Source organism: Sarcophilus harrisii, chromosome 3, assembly GCF_902635505.1.
Source record: "Sarcophilus harrisii chromosome 3, mSarHar1.11, whole genome shotgun sequence".
Taxonomy (NCBI): Eukaryota; Metazoa; Chordata; class Mammalia; order Dasyuromorphia; family Dasyuridae; genus Sarcophilus; species Sarcophilus harrisii.
Window position 1 is genome coordinate 515731394 of NC_045428.1, and position 21805 is coordinate 515753198.

Genomic DNA, 21805 nt, shown 5'->3' on the forward strand with positions numbered 1-21805 from the left:
TTTTTATATTTACTACTGTTAAATTTTTTACTTGATTTATTGAGAATTTTTCCAATCATTTAATAGTATGTTACTTTTCCTCCAAATTTATGTAATTCTTTAATCTAGTAGATATTTCATTACCCCTCATGTTTATTGTTTTTCCCTATAGGTTTTATTTCCTCAAGTATAATGGATTTCTGTTGAAGTTAGGAACTCATTTCATAACTATTTTGTGCTAGTAGTTAATTGTAAAGGTTCTAGCACATAAGAAGGCAGCTAGCGATAATTGATACAGAAGTGTTTTACGATTGCAGAGCTTTCCTTTTTCCCAACCACCCTGTAAGGTAGGCTCTGTAACTAATATTTCTTTCATTTAACAGCTGATTAAATTGAGCCTCAGAGAAGTTTAAGATACTTAGTCAGCCACACAGTTTGGAAGCACCAGGGCCCATATTTAAGCCCTTTAGATGGCTGAATCTAAAGACGTCAGCATCACATCTGCTCTAATAAATTTTCTAAAAGTGCAACTCCTAAGTCAAAATGGGATGATGTACTGCTGATTATGTAATATCAACTCTTTGAAGTACTGCATAGAAAGCCAAGTATGTCCTCCAAAGGTTTCATCACAGCTCTAAGAAAGTTCTATTGTAAGAAAAAAACATAATTTGTTCCATCTGGAAGTTTTAAATACCAGTAGCTTATTTCCCACATGCAACATTCAGCATGCATCCTAAACTTACTAATTCCTTATGTGCCTAAAAGTGCATTAGTTTAAAAAAAAGAAAAGTTTTGTGAATATAAAAACCTATTAAATCGTCTTGCAAACTTTGGGAACTTCTTTAACCCCCTCCAAAAGGTCCTTAGAGCTAGGGATGTGCTAGAGTTAGCTCAAATTGATTCAGAAAAGCTGATTGTTAAATTTTCATGGAAGAATTTACATCTTGAAAATTAGCAAATGTTACAAATCAGAGCTTGATTGTTTTAATTGTTAAAACTTAGGAAAGTGATGGAGAAAATGTTAATGGAGATTAAATTTAAAGCATATTCTGAATGCATTCTTTCTGACTCCAGATTCAGTATTCTATTTGCTATTTGCTATTTCCCAGCTACCCCCAAATAAATGAGAACATTAAAAGATAAATAAAGAACAAGGATAAGATGAAAATCTAAAGGAAGGTAGAAAAGAGTGGGATTCAGGTGAACAGGATGATGACAATGAATGACTATCTGAAGGCTAAACTACTCAACTTTAAATTTAAGTTGACAGCTATAACTGCTGAGCTGCAAAGGTCAATGATCTTTGAAAGATCATGAGCAAATGGCAGAACTAGGAATAAATGTCCCAATTTTCAAAAAAGGGGGGGCAGGGTACAAAAAGGGGTTTATCCTGTAGATTATAGACCAAAACTCTTGGATTCTATTCCTGACTAAATTCTAGAACACATATTTTTCCATGTATTATTCATTTTTTTCTGTTTTTCCCTTCTTCCTCTTTTCCTTTTTTAAAGGGATATTTTGTTAGATCTGGATACCAAGTAGATATTCTTCAACTGGGGAATGGCTAAACAAAGTGTGGTAGATGCATATAATGGGATATACTGCAATAAATATCTATGCACATGAACCTTCACAAAGTGAAGTTAGCAGAAGGAAACAATATAGACAATGATTAACAGTGTAGAAAGAATAAACTAACAAAAATAAAGTTTTAAAAAACAAAATTACAAAGAGCAAGCATAGCCCCCCAAAAGAGATAGATCATTTTCACTCCCTAGTTCTCACTCATGGGAGCTGTGTGGGAGCACAAGTGTAAAAGGAATACTGAATATTTTACATTACTTTAATGCATTAATCATTTTTTTTTGCTGATTTTATTTTTTTTTTCTCTTTTAAATCTTTCTTATAAAGAATGGTTTTCTTGGAAAGGGTGGAGAGATACAAAGTAAAATCTGGGCAACATATAAAATGTATGAATAAAAACTTTTAAAATTTATTATAATGGTTCACTAGGGGAACTATGGGAGAAATCTAGAAAATGTAAAATATAATGTGTTAAAATTTATTTTAAAACAAAAAATTCTAAAACACATTGTTACTAAGATGTTTGGTAATGCTGGATTAACAACTTTTTTTTTTTTGACAGTATAACTAAACTGTCAGGCATAAAAGGGAAATGTAGATCCAACGTACTTAAATTTCAGCAAATCATAGAATAAAACATTTTTTGTCTGCAGATATGGGCTGGGTCATAGACAGTTAAGTGCAATTAGAACAAATTGAATGACTGGGGCAAAAAGTAATCACGATCTGGAATTCTTTCATGGAATGCCCAAGATCTGCTTTTGGCCTTTGGATGATTACCTTTTTATTTGTTTTATCAGTAACTTGAACGTAGACTGTTGCCACAACTGTCAAATTATCACATGCTAACAAGAAAACCGTTTGGATCTGCACACATACATTGTATATAGGATATACTAGGACATATTCAACATATATAGGACTGCTTGCCATCTAGGGGAGGAGGTGGAGGGTGGGAGGGAAAAATCGGAACAGAAGTGAGTGCAAGGGATAATGTTGTAAAAATAATTACCCTGGCATGGATTCTGTCAATAAAAAGTTACTATAATAAAAAAAAAATTATCACATGCTAGCCTGGTACTGTGGATAGGATGCTGACCATATAAAATTGGAAGATCATGATTCCTATCTCACCTCACATGTAAATAGCAGCTTGATCCAGGAGAGAATCCCTTAACATTTTTAAACTTCAATTTTCTCATAAATAAATTGGGGTTTAAAATGGCATATTTCTCAGAGTGGTTGTGAAAAATCAAAGGAGATAATGTTTGCAAGCCTTAAAGCAAAGTAGAAATGTCATCTATCTTGATGACCTTGACACAAAGCTTATAGTTCTTGCAGAAGAAATGTTTTATTCTAATAACAGTCTTATTGGTTTCATTCTTGAAGACCAAAATGACATCACTATGTTAGAGTCAAATTAGTGTGTCCAACTGTGATTTTAGATTAATATGAGCTCAAAAAGCTCTGCCACAGGTGGAACACCAATAGTTCCTCTGAACATTTGAGGTGGATTCTCTAACTTTGTTCATCTTAAGCTTTTTCTGTGCTAATTCACTCATTGGTGATTTATCAACGTGATTATTAATCAGGTACATGTTGGGCTAGATGGCTTCTGATATGCCTTCTAAAAAATATTTTATGACAAATACAATTATTGCTGAAGTTATGGGGGGAAATTACAATGCCAACATGGTACACTAGGACTGACTCCTAGTTGTATAACTCACTGGAACAATTCAATATAATCAATGTTTATTAAGCAACCACTATATTTCAGGGGCTGGGATATACTATCAACCAAAAAAAAAAAAAAAGCAGCCCCTTCCCTCAAGAAAGAATACCCAGAAGGAAAGGGCACCAGGGTGTAGCCAGGCATTTTGTTCCACAGAATTGCTACCAGTCAGAGCAGCAGATGCAGAGGAAAATGGGCCCCAAAGTCCACTTCTGCCCTCTATAAAGGAATTGGGGGGGGTATCTAGCACTCTCTAACACTCCAGTCTGAAGGGAAAGGTAGCTAAGTGAGTGGTGTTCATCAAGGCTTGAATTAACAGCACAGCAGTGAAAAGAGCTTAATCTGGAAGTATCCTATGTCAAACATAGGCTGGGTTTGTTCCTAGATGAAGATTATGATTCTCTACAAAAACTTTATTTATATAATGGACAAAGAGCTGACCTGGAACCAGGACACTCTAGATTCTAGTCCCACTTCCGACACATACAGAATAGGTATTACTACTCTGTCAGGTATTACTTTCTTTCTAGGGGAAGCTATGATTACAGAAAAGGTGTTAACTACATTGCTAAGAGGAAATTCTTCACCAAGAAATCCTGCTACAATAAAATTACAAGTTTGTTCCATCCCAGTCCCTAATCTATTTGCAAAATAAACTAATTTACCCACAACTTTTCAAGTACATGTGCATTATATAAAGCAAGATAAGTTTGTCAATATTTTGTTGAATTGTATTATATTTCATTTTTTGATCAAGAGCACAAAATTTTTTTTTCTCTCCTTTCAAAGTGGAGTAAACAAAAATGTGTCCTTAGAAGCAATTCATAAAAGAAATGTTATGATTTTACTAATTACTAGTCGTGATAATTACAAATCACCAAGTTTCTGGTCACTGAGAATGGAGGTGAGGGGGTTGGATTTCATCACTTCTCTGTTGCACTCCAGCTTTAAAATGTAAGATTTCTATGTAGTGGGAACAAACCCAGTTCTATTTAAGGTATTTTCATAATTTCTACAGAATGAATATTTCCAATGACTTTCCTGAATTAAATCTTTTTTGTTTTGGCTGAAGCAACTGGGGTTAAGTGACTTACCCAGGGTCACACAGCTAGGAAGTATTAAGTGTCTGAGACCAGATTTGAACGCAGGTCCTCCTGAATTCAGGGCTGGTGGTCTGTCTACTGCACCAACTAACTGCCCCAATTAAATATTTCAAAATGGAGTGGTAACAAAACTAGGTAAGTCAAGAGCTGAGACCTGGACTCTAGTCCTAGATGGTAGCTAGTCGAGGGCTAGGCTGAGTTAATAGGCCTGAACTAGAATCTTGATTTACAAGAGCTGTGTGATCTGGGGTAACAATTCCCCACTCTTTCCTCATTAGTTTGTCTAAAGTTGCACAACTAATTATTTTTGGATAAGTCACTTTCTTCTCTGAAAATCAGTTTTCTCATTTTTAAAAGACAGTGGGGGCAACAGCTAACTTCTCAGTCTCCTCTGAACGATACAATTTCATGAGTCAATGAAATCATCTGAAAAATGTGCCTTATGTATGAAGAAGAAAATTACACAAAGAAACAGACATCATGTATTTCCATGTTTTATTTTTTCACTTGAGGAAAAAGCAACAACATATAATATATATATACATGATATATTACATATAACATATGTATATATATATATATATATTTATTTATTACAAGTCAATATTAACCCCACAGCTTTAGTTAGAAGCTGGTAGAAAGGCACTTAGAGGGGGAGGTTTGTACACTGCCTTTCAACATTTTAACACAAACTGCTGAGGACAGTAAGGGAAAGGACTTAAAGACAGACAATATACTTTTTGTCATTCAATAACCCATTTGATACATATTCCTCAAGAACTAAGTGAGAGAAGACCTTATTTCTACTTGGATGGAAGATGTCTCTGAATAGCACCATTACTATTTTAAAGGTTTATGGGACAATTCAGCAACTGTCATGCATTCCCTCACCTGCCTATAAAAGACAAAAGAACCAAGGAGGGTTCTGATCCCAACCTTCCCCTAACTTGATCCAACAGTTATGACCAGGGGATGTTAGGATTTTATAAAAGACTCAATTTTCTGAAAACTTGTAAACACTGAGTTGGTGATTTTTGAAAAGCGTTTTTCTCTCTTGCAGGACAGAGGGGGCAAATCTTTTTGCTTTAGAAAGCATATATTTCCCTATTCTGGTATTCAACAGAAACAATAAATAACCAGTCATGGGCTGATGGAGCAAGCCTCAAGAGATTCTCAGCATTCACCAGCTTAGGGCTTGGAACAGCTGGAGCAACTGGAGATCCTGGAGGGAGGGAGATGCGGTTTTATGATGTCAGTTTCCACGGACTGTGTCAGATGACTCTCATTGGCAAGTATATGCTTCACCAGGCATCTGGAGGCTTCGTCGATGTTTATATTTTCCTAGGGGGGAGAGCAAACAAATATTTGCTTAATCAATATGCAGAGATGACCACATATAGGTCATGGTCCCAATGGGATCCACACACAAAAGATTTTGAAGGAAAACAATCATGTTGAACTAATTATCAAATATTAAAAGAATAAATTCACAGATCCTAAAGCTAAGAATCCTAATGAGATAATCCTAAAGATTCCTTCTAGTTCTGAATTGTATGATCCTACATGCCAGATCCTAAAATCATCCCATAATGAATTTATATGGATTAAGCAGTCTTTTTTCTTTCAAACATTGGGCTTACAGGGCATTTGTAAATGGTGTAAAGTTAAAGAGGAATGAATGTAGAAAGATCTATGCAGATCCATTTTCATTTTCTATCAGAAAGCCTCTAAAACTCTTGTCCCCTGTTAATTTTGGGTCATCATCATCATCGTCATCATCATCATCAAGATTCAAAGTAGTACTTTGCAAGAGCCTAGCTGAGTAACAAAAGCAGGCATTTATTAGACATTTTATGGGTTCAAAACGTGGTTAAACACATCATCTCATCTGAGTCTCACAACAATGCAATAAAGAAGGGATGGCAGATATGACTATCCCCTTTTCCATAATGAAAGATCCCCAAGTGTTAAAGAGGGGGATGTAATTAATAAAAGGTATTAGGTGTCATAAACAAGACTTTAATCTAATTCTTAGAGTTTATGGATGATCATTCATAAATATGGTGTAAATTTAGGCTTCTATAGGCTTAAATTGTGTAAAACTGCCCAGGGCCTACATTGGTATTTTCAGTCACATTTGTACCTAAGAATAGATATTACCACGTGTATGAACTGCCTACACACACACACACACACACACACATTGAGTGACTGAATAAGAATATGGATTATTTATCTTTTTTTACAGTGTGAAGAGATACTGAGAATGCCTAATACTTTAAGCTATCATCAGTATGTTCACATGATGTGTTTTTTTATGGTTTAATCTTTGCCTCTACTGAGAATGGGAGTTTTCATACACATGGATCCCTTAAAAATAGGTTTTAAAAACCACCCACAAAGTATCCTTAAAAACAGATGTGCTAAAAACCAATAAAGGGCAATGTAGCTTGCTGTTTAATTTTAAATCAAGATTGAACACATTTTCAAATATGTTATTTTTATATAGCATTGGCTACAAGTTCCTGTGGAAAAAACAGATTTTTATTCAAAGAACATGGTCTTACTACCTGTGTGACCCTAAGCAAACCTCTCTGGGTCTCAGTTTCCTTTTCAGTAAAATGGGCATTAAAATGTTTGCATTATACATCTAACTCATTGGGCTGCAGTAAAGCTCAACTGAGATAATAGTGCTTACTATGGGCACATATATATATATATATGTCTAACATTTATAGAGTGCTTGCTATATGCTAGGCATTGTGATAAACAGTTTCACAATTATCTCATTTGATCCTCAAGGTGCCATTTTCCCATTTTAAAGATGAAGAAATTAAGGCAAACAAATGTTAAGTGACTTGCCCACTTTTAAATATCTGAGGCAATATTTGAGCTCAGGTTTTCCTAACTCCAGATCTGACACTCTGTCCATTGCACCACTTAGCAGTTCCAAAACCAGATAATAAAAATTTATCAGTCTCTTACTAAGCTCAGAAGCACCCTTTTTCATGATTACAATTGCTCTTAAAGTGTCACAAAATCTCAAAGTTGGATGGAATATCAGAGGTCAACCTATTGTAATTATAAACTGATATCTTCAACAAATGATTATCTTAAATGTGCTTGAATTACCTCTCGAGATGAAGAATTTATTTCTTTCCAAAGCAGCCTATTCCACTTAGGAGAAGCAATGATTATTAAGAAAGTTTTTTTTTAATAGACCCAAAGTTTGCTCTTTGTGATTTCTCCTCATGGCTCCCATCTCTGCTTTTTGGGCCCAAACTCATAATCCCTCTTCCACCTAACAATCCTCAAAAGACTTGAAGACAGCTTCAACTCATCCTCCTATAATATTTATGGTTTTCTCACCACCACAGCCACATTCCTCTAGTAAGTTTCTCTTTGCCAATTTCTTGCCTAAAATGGGCTTAGCACTGAAAACAGTTCTGGGCAATTCTGACTGGTAAGTTTCTCTTGTTGGATCTTAAGATCTTTCTAGCTGGCCACATCACTAGCTAAAACACTGAATTTGTAATACACTGCCCCCTCCTTCCTTCAAGTTCTTTTTATGTGAAATAGCCAAGCTCCCCTATCTGGTACTTGTAAAGCTGATTCTTTGAAACCAAGTGCCTAGTTAAACTACTTAGGCCTTTAAGCTATTTTGCCAAATAAAACAAAAACAAAAGCAAAACCCTGGCACACATGCAATATTTATATTTTGTGCTCCCCTCACCATGATACAAGAAAGCTTGGGACAAAACATTTATGCTCAGTTAAAAGCTAACATGGGTCCATCTTTCCTTTCTTTCCCCAAATAAACTAGCTGTAAATAAAACACAAATCTTCTATGTGGCTGTGGCTCTAAATTCCTCAGCCCCTTAGCAAGATTTTTCACAACCCTGTGAAATTTAATTAGCACAAATACTTAGAAAATAGCTCCAATTATGGTTGTGCAGAGAATGAAGAATCTTTTCAAATGCCATCACAAACTGATCTTCCTAAAGTACAAGGCTGACCATATCTCTCCCTCCATTGCCTTCTGGATAAACTACAATGGCTCCCTGTTATATTCAGGACCAAACATAAGCCCTTTCTTTGGCCTTTAAAGCCCTTCATGATCTGGCCCCTTACTACCTTTCTGGTCTTTTTATTCCCCTCCAGTAAGGAGTGACAATGGCTTCCTTGCTGTTCCCTGTCCACGACACTCCATTTTCTGCCTGTGTGCTTCTTCTGGCTGTCCCCCATGCCTGGATTTCTCTCTCTCCCATTATCCTGGATTCCCTGACTACTACCTTTTAGAGCCCAGATAAAATCCCTTCTTCTGCATAAAGCCTTTCCTGATCCACTTAGCCCTTCAAGCCCATCAATCAATTCGATGATTAGGATAAATTGGAGATCACTTCAGGCATTCCTTCTGAAGTGATCTCCAATTTATCCTAATCATCGAATCTACAACTCTTTGCATGTTGTCTCCCACATAAGACTATAAGCTCCTTGAGAATAAGGCACTGTCGTGTTTCCTTTTTATCTCCAGATTTAACTCAGTGGCTGGTACATAATAGATGGTAACTTGATTTTACTCATCCCTCTGAGGCAACCCCCACAACAAAGGTTGAAAACAAAGTCAACCAGTTTTATGGTGCAGTGTGCAGAATGATAAACCTGGGGGTAAGGAAAATTGAGGTTCAAAACCCTCAGTAACTAGTAAACAGTTCTCAATAACTAGCTGTGTGATCATGGATAAGTCATTTTAAGTTTCTATATCTGTTTCCTCTTCTATAAAATGAATATGTTGAACTCAAACACCAATAACTTCAAGTTCCCTACAAACTGTAAATTTATGATAACTTGGAAAAGCTAAGTTAATTTTTTCAATACAAGGCTCTTTTTTTTACTCCCCACCTTAATAGAATTTTATTTTTTCCATTTATATCTAAAGTGTTATCAACATCCACTTTTATTTTTTCCCTTTCTCCCCAAGTAAGCAAACTGATATAGATTATAAATGTGCAATCATATTAAACATATTTCTATATTAGTCAGGTCGTGAAAAATCAGAAAAGGACAAAACCATGAGGAAACAAAAAGGTGAAAACAGTAAACTTTGGTCTGCATTCAGACTCCATAGTTAACACATGGTATAGTGTTAGTGTTTCTGTGTACAATGTTTTCCTGGTTCTCACTTCACTCAGCATCAGTTCATCAAAGTCTTTCTAGGAGAAAAGCTGAATTGTAAAAATTAATGGATTTTTCAGGCACCTTCTTATATTAAAGCTTCAACTACATACCCAGAGAGAAGTAGAGAGACAATTATCTATTCTTCAATATGTTACTGAAAAATGCAGCAACTAAAAGGATTTTATGTGATTCATTTGTTTGAATAACTCCTCCACCAAAATCTTCCTCTGATGTCTCATGCAGGCCTGGAAAATGATTCTGAGTTTTTGAGAGCTGAACCAGCAAGCTCTTAAAGGTCTTAAGAAGAAAGATTTTGATTATGAGCCTAATGGAAAGCTTTGTTTCTACTACTTGAAGATCTGGAGAAGTTCATGACCAGGTTAGGAGTAGGCAGACAGAAGAGTGGACAGACTACTGAACAGATCTCTGAAAGCACAGAATTGTGCTTAGATGCTTGCTGACTATATTACCTTCAGCAAGTTATAATTACAGGAGTGTAGGAAGGAAACTTAGAGACAATTCAGCAAAATTTGCCAATTTATACTTGAGGAAACAAGCACAGAAAAGTAGAATGATTTGCCTAAAGTTAAGGAGATACTATTTAGTGTTTGAGGCAGGATCTGGGGGTCACTTCATTTCCTGAAGCAATAAGAACTGTCAAACTGGATCAGTAAGAAAATGAGAGCTCCCTTTAGGATATGTAGACTAAGGTCTCTTCCTGAGGGACAGGGGATATGACAGTGAGGAGTTTAGGATTTTTCCTAAGAAGATAACAGGCTCAGTCTGTGCCTATATAAATTCACAAATGCTTCATAAATTGCAGATCAATCCAAGTCAATCAACATCAATCAACAAATATGAACTGTATATCGATAGGACATTTATGAACTCATGAATTTTCATCATGTGTAGAAAGATGATAGTAATATTTACACTATCTACTTTCAAAGTACCATTATGAAGGCATTGAAAACTAAAGTAGCAGGAGCTGAGTTTATTGAGTCCAAAGGTTGATTCTCTGGGCTCCATTGGTATTATCTTCATCTTTTCCTTCCCAAATTTATTTGACCAAGCCTGTATTTATGCACCAAGAATCAGAAAAGTAGAGGGCTGTGATTCTGTTCACACCTTAGTTCTCAATCCAATGAAGTATTTTATTGGCCGTTATTAGCATGTCAATTTTTTTTTTACAACATATGCAATAACCACAAACACAATTTACCACTTAATCAGGTTTAACAGGCTTATTTTGGTATTTGCAGAGCTTGATGAAAAGAGAAGTCATTCAGTGCAATAAATAGATACCATTAGATTGAGCATGTAAATTTCAACATGGTCTAATCAAGTAATTTCATCGTTTATGGACATCAGCTACAAAGTAGTTTACTTTTCCCTTCTCTTGCGAGTTCAATGTTTTCACTCTAACTCTAAACACCATCCATGCCTAATGCTGCCTGGATATCTCAGATGGTAAATAAGCTCCTAAGATTACAACTGGTCCCAGGTAGTCCTGTTATGTATAGCTCCCAACAGTGGACTTGAGGGGTTCAGATGCTGCTAAAGGTTCTAAAAGGTGATTATCCTTGGAAGCAGAAAAATAACCAAAGATGAGATTACATAATAATGGATCATGAGAACTGAGAAAGACCTCAGACATCATCTTCTTCAAAACTACCACCATATATAGAAGGAAAAATACAAATGTGTGGGTTCAAGATAAAATATTAACTGAGGTAGTAGAAAAATGTTGAATTTAGATTCAAAGAACCAGGATTTAAATGTGAGTTCTACTGTTTACTTGCTGTGTGGCCTGAGGAAACGTAATGAACTGGCTGTTAGTTATGTGGGTAGGAATCACCTGTGTCACTTAGACTTCTATAGACTGAGGAGTAGAGATTGAATATAAGTGACTTACTCAGTCTATAGTCTTAACTCTAAGGGAGTTAAGGAAGTTCCCTTAACTCTAAAATGAAGGGCTGAACCTTAAGACTCTAAGTATCTTTCATCATGGTCTCCTGACAATCCTAATATCCATTCCTCCCAATTGATTAAGTCAAGGAATAGTGTAATAACTATACATAAATATAATAATAAGCGCATACATATAAGTATACATATATATATATACACAATGTGTATGTATAACATTTATAATAGTTTAGATAAGAGGAAGAATATTTTGTTACCAAGGGCTTTTAGACACTGGGCAGAGGGTGAAGGGGAAGAAGGCAGCAATTTATCAGTGAGGATGGCAAAAACTCTTCCACTAAAGAGAATGAAGAGCCTGCTAGCCTACAAATAGGATAATAAATTAGACCAAACTCATTAGATTTGCCCCCATTCTAGCGCTTTCAAAATATAACACAATATTTTACAACCAGAAAAGAACTTCAAAATTACTTTGTCTAATCTCTTCATTTTACATAACAGGGAACTGAAGCTGAAAATGGTGTAATAAATTGTTCAAGGTCAACAGATTCCAAGGCTGGCACTGGATTAAAATTCATAGCTCTATCAAAGAAGCAGCTAGATGGCACAGTGGCTAGAGCATCAGGCCTAGATTCAGGAAGGCCTCAGTTCAAATGAGGTCTCAGACACTAGCTGTGAGACTGAGCAACTCCCTTAACTCTGTTCAGTTTTCTTATCTATAAAGTGAGTTGGAGAATGGGATGGCTAACACCATTTTAATATCTTTGCCATGAAAATCCCAAAGCAGGGATGTGTCCCAAAGACACATGACTAAAAAGTGTCTGGTAACTACTATCAGTGTCTTGTAAGTGCTTCTCTTAAGGCTTCTCTCTGATTTGACTTTACAGGTCCTAGAAAGATAGCACTAAGGCCTTGTGACAGTTTGCCAATTGGCAACCTACAACTTAGGGGATTACTGGATGATCCATAGAGTAAACATATCCATGTATTTTCCTCAAGGAGAAAGGACAAGCTCCCATAATTTGGGGAATGGCTCCTCGGTTCTAAGCAGAGACCACCCAACTAATTTCCCTGACGATACAATTTAAAATTCTTTAGCCATACAAATCACTTTTAAATTACAGAAGAATGGTCATCTATATTTCATATAAAATTTTCTACCCATTCGTCAGTAATATGGACCCCAATCTTCTCTGGACAAACATGATTTGTGCAGTCATGATAATCTGTGCTGTCAAGTGGTTCTCAGAGTAAGTCTAAGGTGAACCAAAACCTGCAGGAGGAGCAATGGTTTTATCATGAAACCCATATAGTGCCTCATTGAGATTGTAATGTCTGTCTGTGTTAGGTGATGAAAAGTCAACAGCCTAATGCATATCAACCTTTGTCTTGAGAAGAATAAGAAATCAATTTAAATTGCTTTGGAGCATTACTTCCAAGCAGTTTCTTTCCTCAGGATGACCTGTTTTAATACAATTTCACTCATTCATTCATTCATTCACAACAGGTGCATTAAGTGCCAACTGGGTAGAGTGTGTTGAGCATACAAAGGTACAGACTCTGCTGTCAAGAAGCATAGACTACAATAAAAGGAAGATGTACACAGATACCAATTATACAAGGAAGACTGGTGACAAAGCTCTGCATACATAGTTAGGCTGGTCTGTCTAAAACAAAACTGCAAGCTTTTTAGGTCGGAAGGGAGATCCAGCAAGAACTACTGGGGCTGGCCACTCGATGAGCAGTGGGGATTCTGTCCAGTCCTATGGAAAATTTCTGCTCATTACTGGCCTTCTCCAACCAGACACACAGACTTTGCTGAAGTGAGATGGAGGAAGCTGACCAAAAAGTATTTGGTTGTCACAGGCTAAAGTTTTCTTGGTGATACGGTACATCCATTGGCTACCCATGCCATAGGGGGACCAGTGCCTTTATTTCCCTACCACAATCCAAACTAAGAGCATGGCTAAGGGAGGATATGAGCAGTGATAATCATCCTGCAGTCCTAGCTGGCTTTGGAGCTGTGTATCTGACCCTCTGTGACCAAACACTGATCAAGAGGGAAGACTTCTCAGGGATGGGGTATCTGTGCAAAAGCATGGATAAACTCTGAGACCCTACATCACGAGGCATAGGAGGATGACTTCTGTGGAGTCCCACCAACATTTTATATAAAGCTGGACACCACTGTCTAATTCAGATGGTGTAGGTACCTTTTTTTTGAGATTTCTAGAGCGCCTTTCCTTTGGTATTATGGGAAAGCCCAGAATGAAGTATATTAGTTCTTCAAATACTAGTCAGTTCCTGTTATATGCCATTTAGAGGTTTTATTATACCTGTTCAGAGCATTTTACTTTGACCTCTGGAAACCCTAGAGTAAAATACAGCCATTTTCCCCAATCCCTAGGTAATTCTTCAAGGTATTCATTTGAGTCCAGAAAAGGGTATCATGCTTGCCATAGTTATAGGCATTTTGCCTATAGGAAACTTAGTATAGGAAAACCTATGGGAATTCTTCCAAGTTATCAAACTTGTAGGTTAGTCTGTTGAGCCTCTCAAAGTAAACTAAATAAACCACAGCCTCATATTATTACCTATCACACCTAAAATTCAACAAATTCAAGGGGATCCTTTTAGGCCTGTGCTACAGCAGGGCTTATTAAATTTTTCCACTCATGATCCCTTTTTATTCTGAGTTTATGTTGACTCTGGGTATACAGGTACATAAAATAGGTATGTAAATCAAATATTTAACTGATAATAAATCATGATTTTGTGATACTCCCCCACATTTAGTTACTCAATTTCTAATTAAAAGCCACAATTTAAGAAGCTTTGTTCTAAGGTACAGAGGCAGGAGGTTTAGTGTTATTATATATGAAGAACATCATGGAGATTATTTTACAAATGAGAAATCTAGGTCCATAAAAATGGCCCACATGGGACACAGAATTAAGTTTTATCTATAAGTGCACTCTGCTTTTCACTCCAAAACAGACTAAATCATCTGAAGAAAACCTTTTCTAAATTTCAAGAAGAGAGATATCTGATCTGGGTTTTGAACTCAGGTCTTCCTGATTCCAGGTTCAGTACTGTATCCATTGTGCCACCTAGTCACTTCTAATTATAATGGGCTTGTTCTTTGTAGAAAAGTTCTTTATCATATAGCAGTGATTTTTAGAGATTGCTCACTGTAGTTTATATGACTTGTGGTTCCCTGTGTCATTAAAGAGAGTTCTATGTTCATTTCTAGTTCTATGTTCATTTATGAGGGATAAAACTAGTATAGTAGAAACAGCACTGATAAGGAGTCAGAAGGCTTGGCCCAATCACTGTAATCATACATTCTTGAACTTGCATTCTTGTAAACTGTAAACTTCTTGAAAACTGATATAGTAATAGCACCTTCTTTATAGAGGTGCTGAAAGGATCAAATGAGATAAATGTACAGCACTAAACAAATATGAATATTCTTATGACTATGATGAGGTCAAACAGATGAGCACATACTTTAGGCCAAAGGAAGCCACTAAAAATTCTTCAAAAAGGGAGTGACATGGCCATAACCTATTCATTAAATGGAAGATTGTTTCCTTGGGGATAATAATAGTAATAATTATTATTTTTACCTTGTGTATCATAGAGTTATATACTAAATCTTATGAATAATGAGTCAATTATAAGATGAGAATTGAATATTTTTGCTTATTTTCTAGAATGAAAAAAAAGTTTTCTACAGATGATTTGGACAGCAGCCTATTATGAAATACAAAGCTCACAGAATTTATAGATAGAAATTTCAGTTTGAGTACCAGATGGCCACTTACTATAGGCTCAGCTTCCTCATGGGTAAAATGATGGTGGCAATACCCAAAATATCCACTTCAAAAGAGTGGCCATGGTGATTAAATGACACAGTGCATATAAGTGTTTTATAAATGTGCTATCATCTGTATCCTTGTACTCATGACCCAGGAAGTGACCTCAAGGTTAATATATTAAAAGTCTATACAAACTGAAATCATGAAATGGAAAACCTTTGCTTATGAAATTAACTCTTGTCACACCCAACCTGGATTGATCTGTCACCCATCAATGTTAGGGATGGTGAAGGGGAACCACCATAACAATAATTATTAAGGATTTTGTTTCTTACTCAAAAGACTATGTACCAAAAAAGTCACTGATTTGAATAAAAACATAATAAATTAAAATTGTAAAATTATAGGCTGATAATAGAAAGCTAGGATTCTAAGAAACTTTAGAAATTACCTAAAATTTTACAGATGGGGAAATCTATCTTATGGGGTTGTTTCAAGGAAAAGGTTTTTGTAATTATTACAAATATTAAGCATTTGTAAGTATTATCCAAATAACACTAAGAATCATAGTTGACATTAAAATAGCATTTTAAGGTTTGCAAAATGTTGTCCAGACAGTAAATATCTCATGTTGACTCTCACAAACTTTTCAAGGAAATACTATAGGTAGTCTTATTCCTTTTGGGGTTAAGGAAACTGAGACTGAATGACATTAATCATGTGGTTTGTCCAGAATCAAACTAAGGTGTCCCTGACTATGTGAGTTGCTTTTATTATTCAAGGAGCTAGTCTTATTGAAACTCTACTGTTATGGGTGGCTCCAAGAACCCAGAGGACTTAGGGACTAAGACAATTCTGTGTGTCAAGCACACAGGAATGAAGTGTTTCAGGGTAATATTAGCAGTAAATATCTGGGTCAGAATTTGAATATAGGTTATAATCATCAGTATGACTGCAGTGAGAGAGCCAGGCCTTCTGACTCCTTACCACTATACCAGTTTCATCCCTTATGAAAATTCTCAAAGCAAATAGAGGTACTCTATATGCTTTAATGACACAGGGGACCCACAAATCAGTATAAACTGTACAGTGAGCACATAGCCACATAATCCTGCTGCTCCATAAAAAACCTTTTAAAGAAATACAGGCCAACTTTAATCACTGGAGACCAGGTAGTATAGTGGATAGAGCCCAGGATTGGGAGCAAGTGAGATGTGAGGTCAAAACCTGCCTCAGACACCTAGATAGCTGTCTACCTCTGATTTAGTTACTTAAACTCTCTTAGCCTCAGTTTCCTGATCTGTAAAATAAGAATAATAGTACTACCGTCCAAGATTGTTTTTGGATTAAATGAGGTAATACATAAAAAGCATTTTACAAACCTTAAAAAGCCAGTTGTTATTATTGGCTATTATAATGTGGTAATTAAACATTTAGTTAATGAGGATTTTACCTTGCATTCACTTTTATACAATACTTGTAAGTTCTCAAAGCATTTCCTACAACAAATCTGTCCAACAGGTAATGCCAGTATGATTCCCATTTTGTAGATGAAGAAACAAAAGCTCATAGAGATCAGTTTGTGATTATTTAGGAAGGGAAGCTGTGATCACAAAGCACTAACATTGCTTCATCAACTATGCAAGATGGGACTTATTTCTTTTTTTTGATGGTGTTGCTAGACTGGTAAATCAAGAGACTACTCCAGCAATGCTGTGTTTGAGATGTTTCAGTCAGACTTTTCTTGATCCCATTTGGAATTTTTTAACAGAGATGGTTTGTCACTTCCTTTTTCAACTCATTTTACAGATGAGGAAACTGAGGCAGAAAATGATCAAATGATGTGTCTTGGATCACAGAGCTATTAATTGTCTAAGAGAGGATTTGAACTGAGGATTTCCTGACACTGAACCAAGTACTCTATCCACTGTGCTACCTAGCTTTCTCTAAAGTGATTTGTAAATGCTAAACTCCCATTATTCTTTCCCCAGGTCCTCAGATTGTTTTTGTCCCACAGGGATGTGCTTCTGCCAGTACTTTCAGAGCCCCTGAGCCCTATGGAGAAGGGAATCCGGATGGAAGAGATCACCTTCTTTTTCATCCACAACTGTTCTGCCATCTAGAGAAGTATTGATTTCTTAGAAGAGCACACTAGGGGGAAAATCAATATTCCATTAGACATAGCTGAGGACTAGCCTGGTAATGCATCAGCAGCCTGTCTACTGTCCTAATATTAGGTCAGTATCCAGAAATTGAGTTAGATTGAAGAGTTCAAGGATATTTGGGACTAATTACATTATCTATACAATCTCATATCTGGAAAGCAACGGGTAAAAAAAAAACCAAGAAATTGTGAATCCTCTTTCACTGAATTAAATCGTAATAATTTATACCTATATGAAAGTAGCTTTATAGCTCACAAAACATTCCTCCCAACAGTCTCTGTGTGGTTGGCAGTAACATATATAACATTTACCAACTTATAGGTATGGAAATTGATATACCCGGAGAGGTGAACAAATGAAAAATAAGCCTATGGTGACATAACTAAAAAGGAGCTATGTCCTGATTAGTGCAAGTATGAAATGAATGAATCATTTGAATTCATACAACATATTTTCATGGGGCTGGATCATAATCATAACTTCAAATAGTGCAAAATTCAAATAACAAGACCACTTCATGAGATTCCTTGTTCACACTGATGGACCTAGCTGAGCTGGGAATCCCAAGGGGTTTTTATGACCCCAAGTCTGCAAGCCCTGTGACAAAACAGGATCATACAGTAAAAATGAACTGCAATGTCTGAGCATTCTCAAATGAAAGTCCTATCAGTTGGAGACTTTTACAACTCCTTGTAATACTAAGCTCAGGCAGCATGCTTTAGTGAAAGAAAAAACCTGTAGACTTAGTGCCAAGAAATCAACTCCTTTGTGATATATTTTTTCTGTAGGTTTGGACAAATTATTTCATCATGTCTCTGTGCTTCAATGTCCTCATCTCTAAAATGGGGAGAGAAACCTAACTTAAAATAAGTATGGAGAAAACATTAATGCTATACTATATAAATGTAAATTTTTAAAAAGTAAGTATATTCTAAATCCAAACCCAAAGCTCTTTCCACAATACTACTGTGTTACTCACAAACCCAGGAATATTCAAATGCACCAACCTCCAACAAAAAGACTCCTCTCCCCTGTCTGTCTGTCTGTCTCTGTCTGTCTGTCTGTCTCTCTCTCTCTCTCTCTCTCTCTCTCACTCACACACACACACACACACACACACACACACTCCTTTCTAGCTTTCTACAAACATATTTTGATTAACAAAAGCTTAAAAGGAAAAAAAAAAACATTCCCTTGATCCCTTTATGCTACCATCTTAAACACTTCAACCTGTTAATGAATAAATTCCTAGAGAATGTCATTTTTTAAACTTTTTATATACACGCATTACTCATTCTTCTGCCCCTTATATTCTTGCTCCTGATGCACCAGTCTATTGAAACTCCTTTCTCAAAGGTTATCTTTTAATAGCTAAATCCAATGGTTTTTCCCTCAAATCAAAAATTATGAAGTTCCTACTGTGTAACAGGCATAAATGCTAAGCACTGAAAATACAAAGAGGAAAAAAATAACCCCTGCCCTCGAAGAGAGCACAGTAATGGGGGAGACAACATGCAAACAATTACCCATAAGAGGCACTGGGTCATAGACTGTCCCGAGGAGTGAGGTGTAAGAAGACCAGAAAGGGTTCAGGTCAGAAAGCACTTGGAATGCCTGGCTCTCTGGCTTCTCCATGACCTCCCTCTGCAGCCCTGGATTCTGCAGACTCCCTCTTCTGAATGTTCTCTCTTCCCCTGGATTTCCTGACACTGTTCTGTGTTGGTTCTACTCCTACTGTGTTCACATTCCTTCTTTGGCTCTTCTTCTACTTATGGGGGACTTGGTTAGTCCCCTTTCCAAGCCTTAATCTACTTGTCCAGGTAAAAAGTGTTTCTGTTTCACTCATTTTCCTAGAGCACTTGGTCTAGCTTTCTTACATTCTGTACTGTATATCATTTATTTGGGCACATTATTCTTTTTATAGATTAGGGCTTCACTTGTGACCTGATTTTTTTTTGCCTAAGAAATTTGTATGTGATTGACTATATAGGTTTATTAAAAAGGTACATAAATCAAACATTTACTGATAATAAGTCCTAATTTTGCAACATCTACAGTCAGTTACATGACCCCTTAGGGAATTGCAAACTTCAGTTTAAGAAGCTTTGTTATAGATGATAAACTTCTGAGGACAGGAACTATAAACTTCTGAGGACAGGAACTATATAAGTTCTTTTCACTGTAGCCCACAAAATAAAATAAAGTTAATACATGTTTGTTGAATATAAACATTTTAATTTTGTTTCTGTTTTATTATAGTCCAACCATATTATTTCTCTACTCAATAAACTTCAGTGGCTTCCTATTACAACTAGAGGGGCAAGAGTCTGTTGTCTCTTATAAGCCTCAGTAAAGGTAAACAGAAAGCGCAATGAAAGAAAGGGAGTTTTATACAGGCTTAACAAACTACGATCCTCATGGTAGACTCTAGGAGGATAACTATTACATGCAAACCATAGTTACCACTGATAATCAGACGAATCCTTCTAAGATTATTGAAGACAAAATATGGGCATTATAATAACTGGGGGTATTAGAAGCAGTCATTCTCTCAGCTTAAACATAAAAGTCAAAATAATAGTAGGAGTCTCTGAAACCTAATTCTGTTGTGAGACTTATCACGGCTCCCTTGAGGTTGGGGTCATTCAAGGCACCAAACAAGGCATGAACATCTAGCTATATATTTCTGGGAGAGCAGAGTCTAGAAAACAAAGTGTGCTCATTCATCTTGGCCTTGTTGGAACAGCTTAAAAGTCAAGTCAGAAAGCAATTCATTAAGCAAAGGAAAGACAAAACTAGGCCCTGCCCTCAAAGAGCTTACAATCTAACTGAGGAAATGACAGGTAAACAAATTGATAGAACTCACATCTATAAAGTAAAAATTGATGATTATCTTGGAGAGGAGGTACTAGTGTTTAGGGGGAATGGAAAAGACCATGCAGAAGATGGAAACCAGAAGACAACTATGTCCAAGGAGCTATGAAACTGAGTACACCCTTTGATCCAGCATGTCTCTACTAGATCTGTATCCCAAAAAAGGATTAAATGATTTACCCAAGTTTATACAACTTTTAAGTGACAATACCTGGATTTAAACCAAGATCCTCTGACTCCAAAATACAACTTACTTTTTCACTGTACCATGCTGCCTTTAAAATGGCTTTCAAATTAAATGATAGTCTAAAAGCATATCTTAAAAGACCTTTGGACACTAATTAGCTAAAGATGATGGTGTATGCTAGGGGTGGGGATGCTAGGATGGGGGCTTGCTATGCTACAGTCTGTCACTTGCCTAGGGGGCTTCTGGCTTGCAGAAGGCAGGGCCTCACTGGTGGTTTGAGCCTTGCCCAAGCCCCCTGCTGTGAGATTGGAGCCAGCAGGGTGGCTACTACCATTGCTGTTCCGAACCTTCTTCCCTCCTACCTGAGAGAAGCAGATCTTTCCTGTCTGTCTTTTAAGCTCCTGGATCAATTCTGAGGTTTCCTAGTTGTTAGGAGGGGGATTTGGAGAGCTTCAGTGTTCCTTCCTCAGTCTGTCACTTTGGCACTTTGTCAGGGAAATGTTAAAATACTAATGAACAAGGAGGGGCAGAGTGGTCCAGATATTCAAGGAAATGCTGAGAAAAACAATCCTGAATTATAGCACCCAAAGGACATTCCAAATATAGCCCATCATTGCCTAGGAGACTGAAAGCAGAAGTTGCATTTGATTGTTCATTATGTGCTATCTATCTCTCATGACCCTGAACTCATAACTCATCTCTAGTTTCCATGACCAGTGTAACGGCTCAAGAGATACCTCTTTTCCCAGACCACTGACTAGTAGTACATTATGTGCTACATTGCTTCTTGTCTTCAATAGCTCCTTAAATCTCACAGAATTCCTGAAGTTATCACAAGTTCAAATTTTCTCCCAGTAGAATATATGTTCTACAGGGACAGACACTGTCTCATTATTTTTTGGATCCTTTCCCATGCCTCAACACTCAGCTCAATGGTTATATAAAATTGGCAATCAACATCAGATCACATACCATCCTGGATGGTGAATCAGCCCAAGACAAAAAGGATCACCAAGTAAATTATGGCCATCTGTTACTAAAAAACTAATTTGGGTATCTGACCTTGAACAAAACATTCCGTCTTCTGACTCTGGACATTTTCACTGGCTGGCTCTCCCCCTGACCTAGAATTTTTGTCCCCTCCCATCTCAGCCTCCTGGTTTCCTTCAAATCTCAGATAAAATCCCACCTTCTACAGGAAGCCTTTTCCTATCTCTGTCTTTCCCCTATTGATTATCACCAACTTAGCT

General features: G+C 36.6%; 1 protein-coding gene across 1 annotated transcript in view; it reads right to left on the bottom strand.

The window, feature by feature from the left end:
* Positions 1-5025: 5025 nt before the first annotated feature.
* Positions 5026-21805, bottom strand: part of RAB38 (RAB38, member RAS oncogene family) — a 42783-nt gene continuing 26003 nt past the window's right edge. The window contains exon 3 of the mRNA XM_003764645.4: positions 5026-5742. Within this exon, the coding sequence (XP_003764693.2) occupies positions 5590-5742 (153 nt within the window). The 3' untranslated portion in view covers positions 5026-5589. The remainder of the gene's footprint in view (positions 5743-21805) is intronic.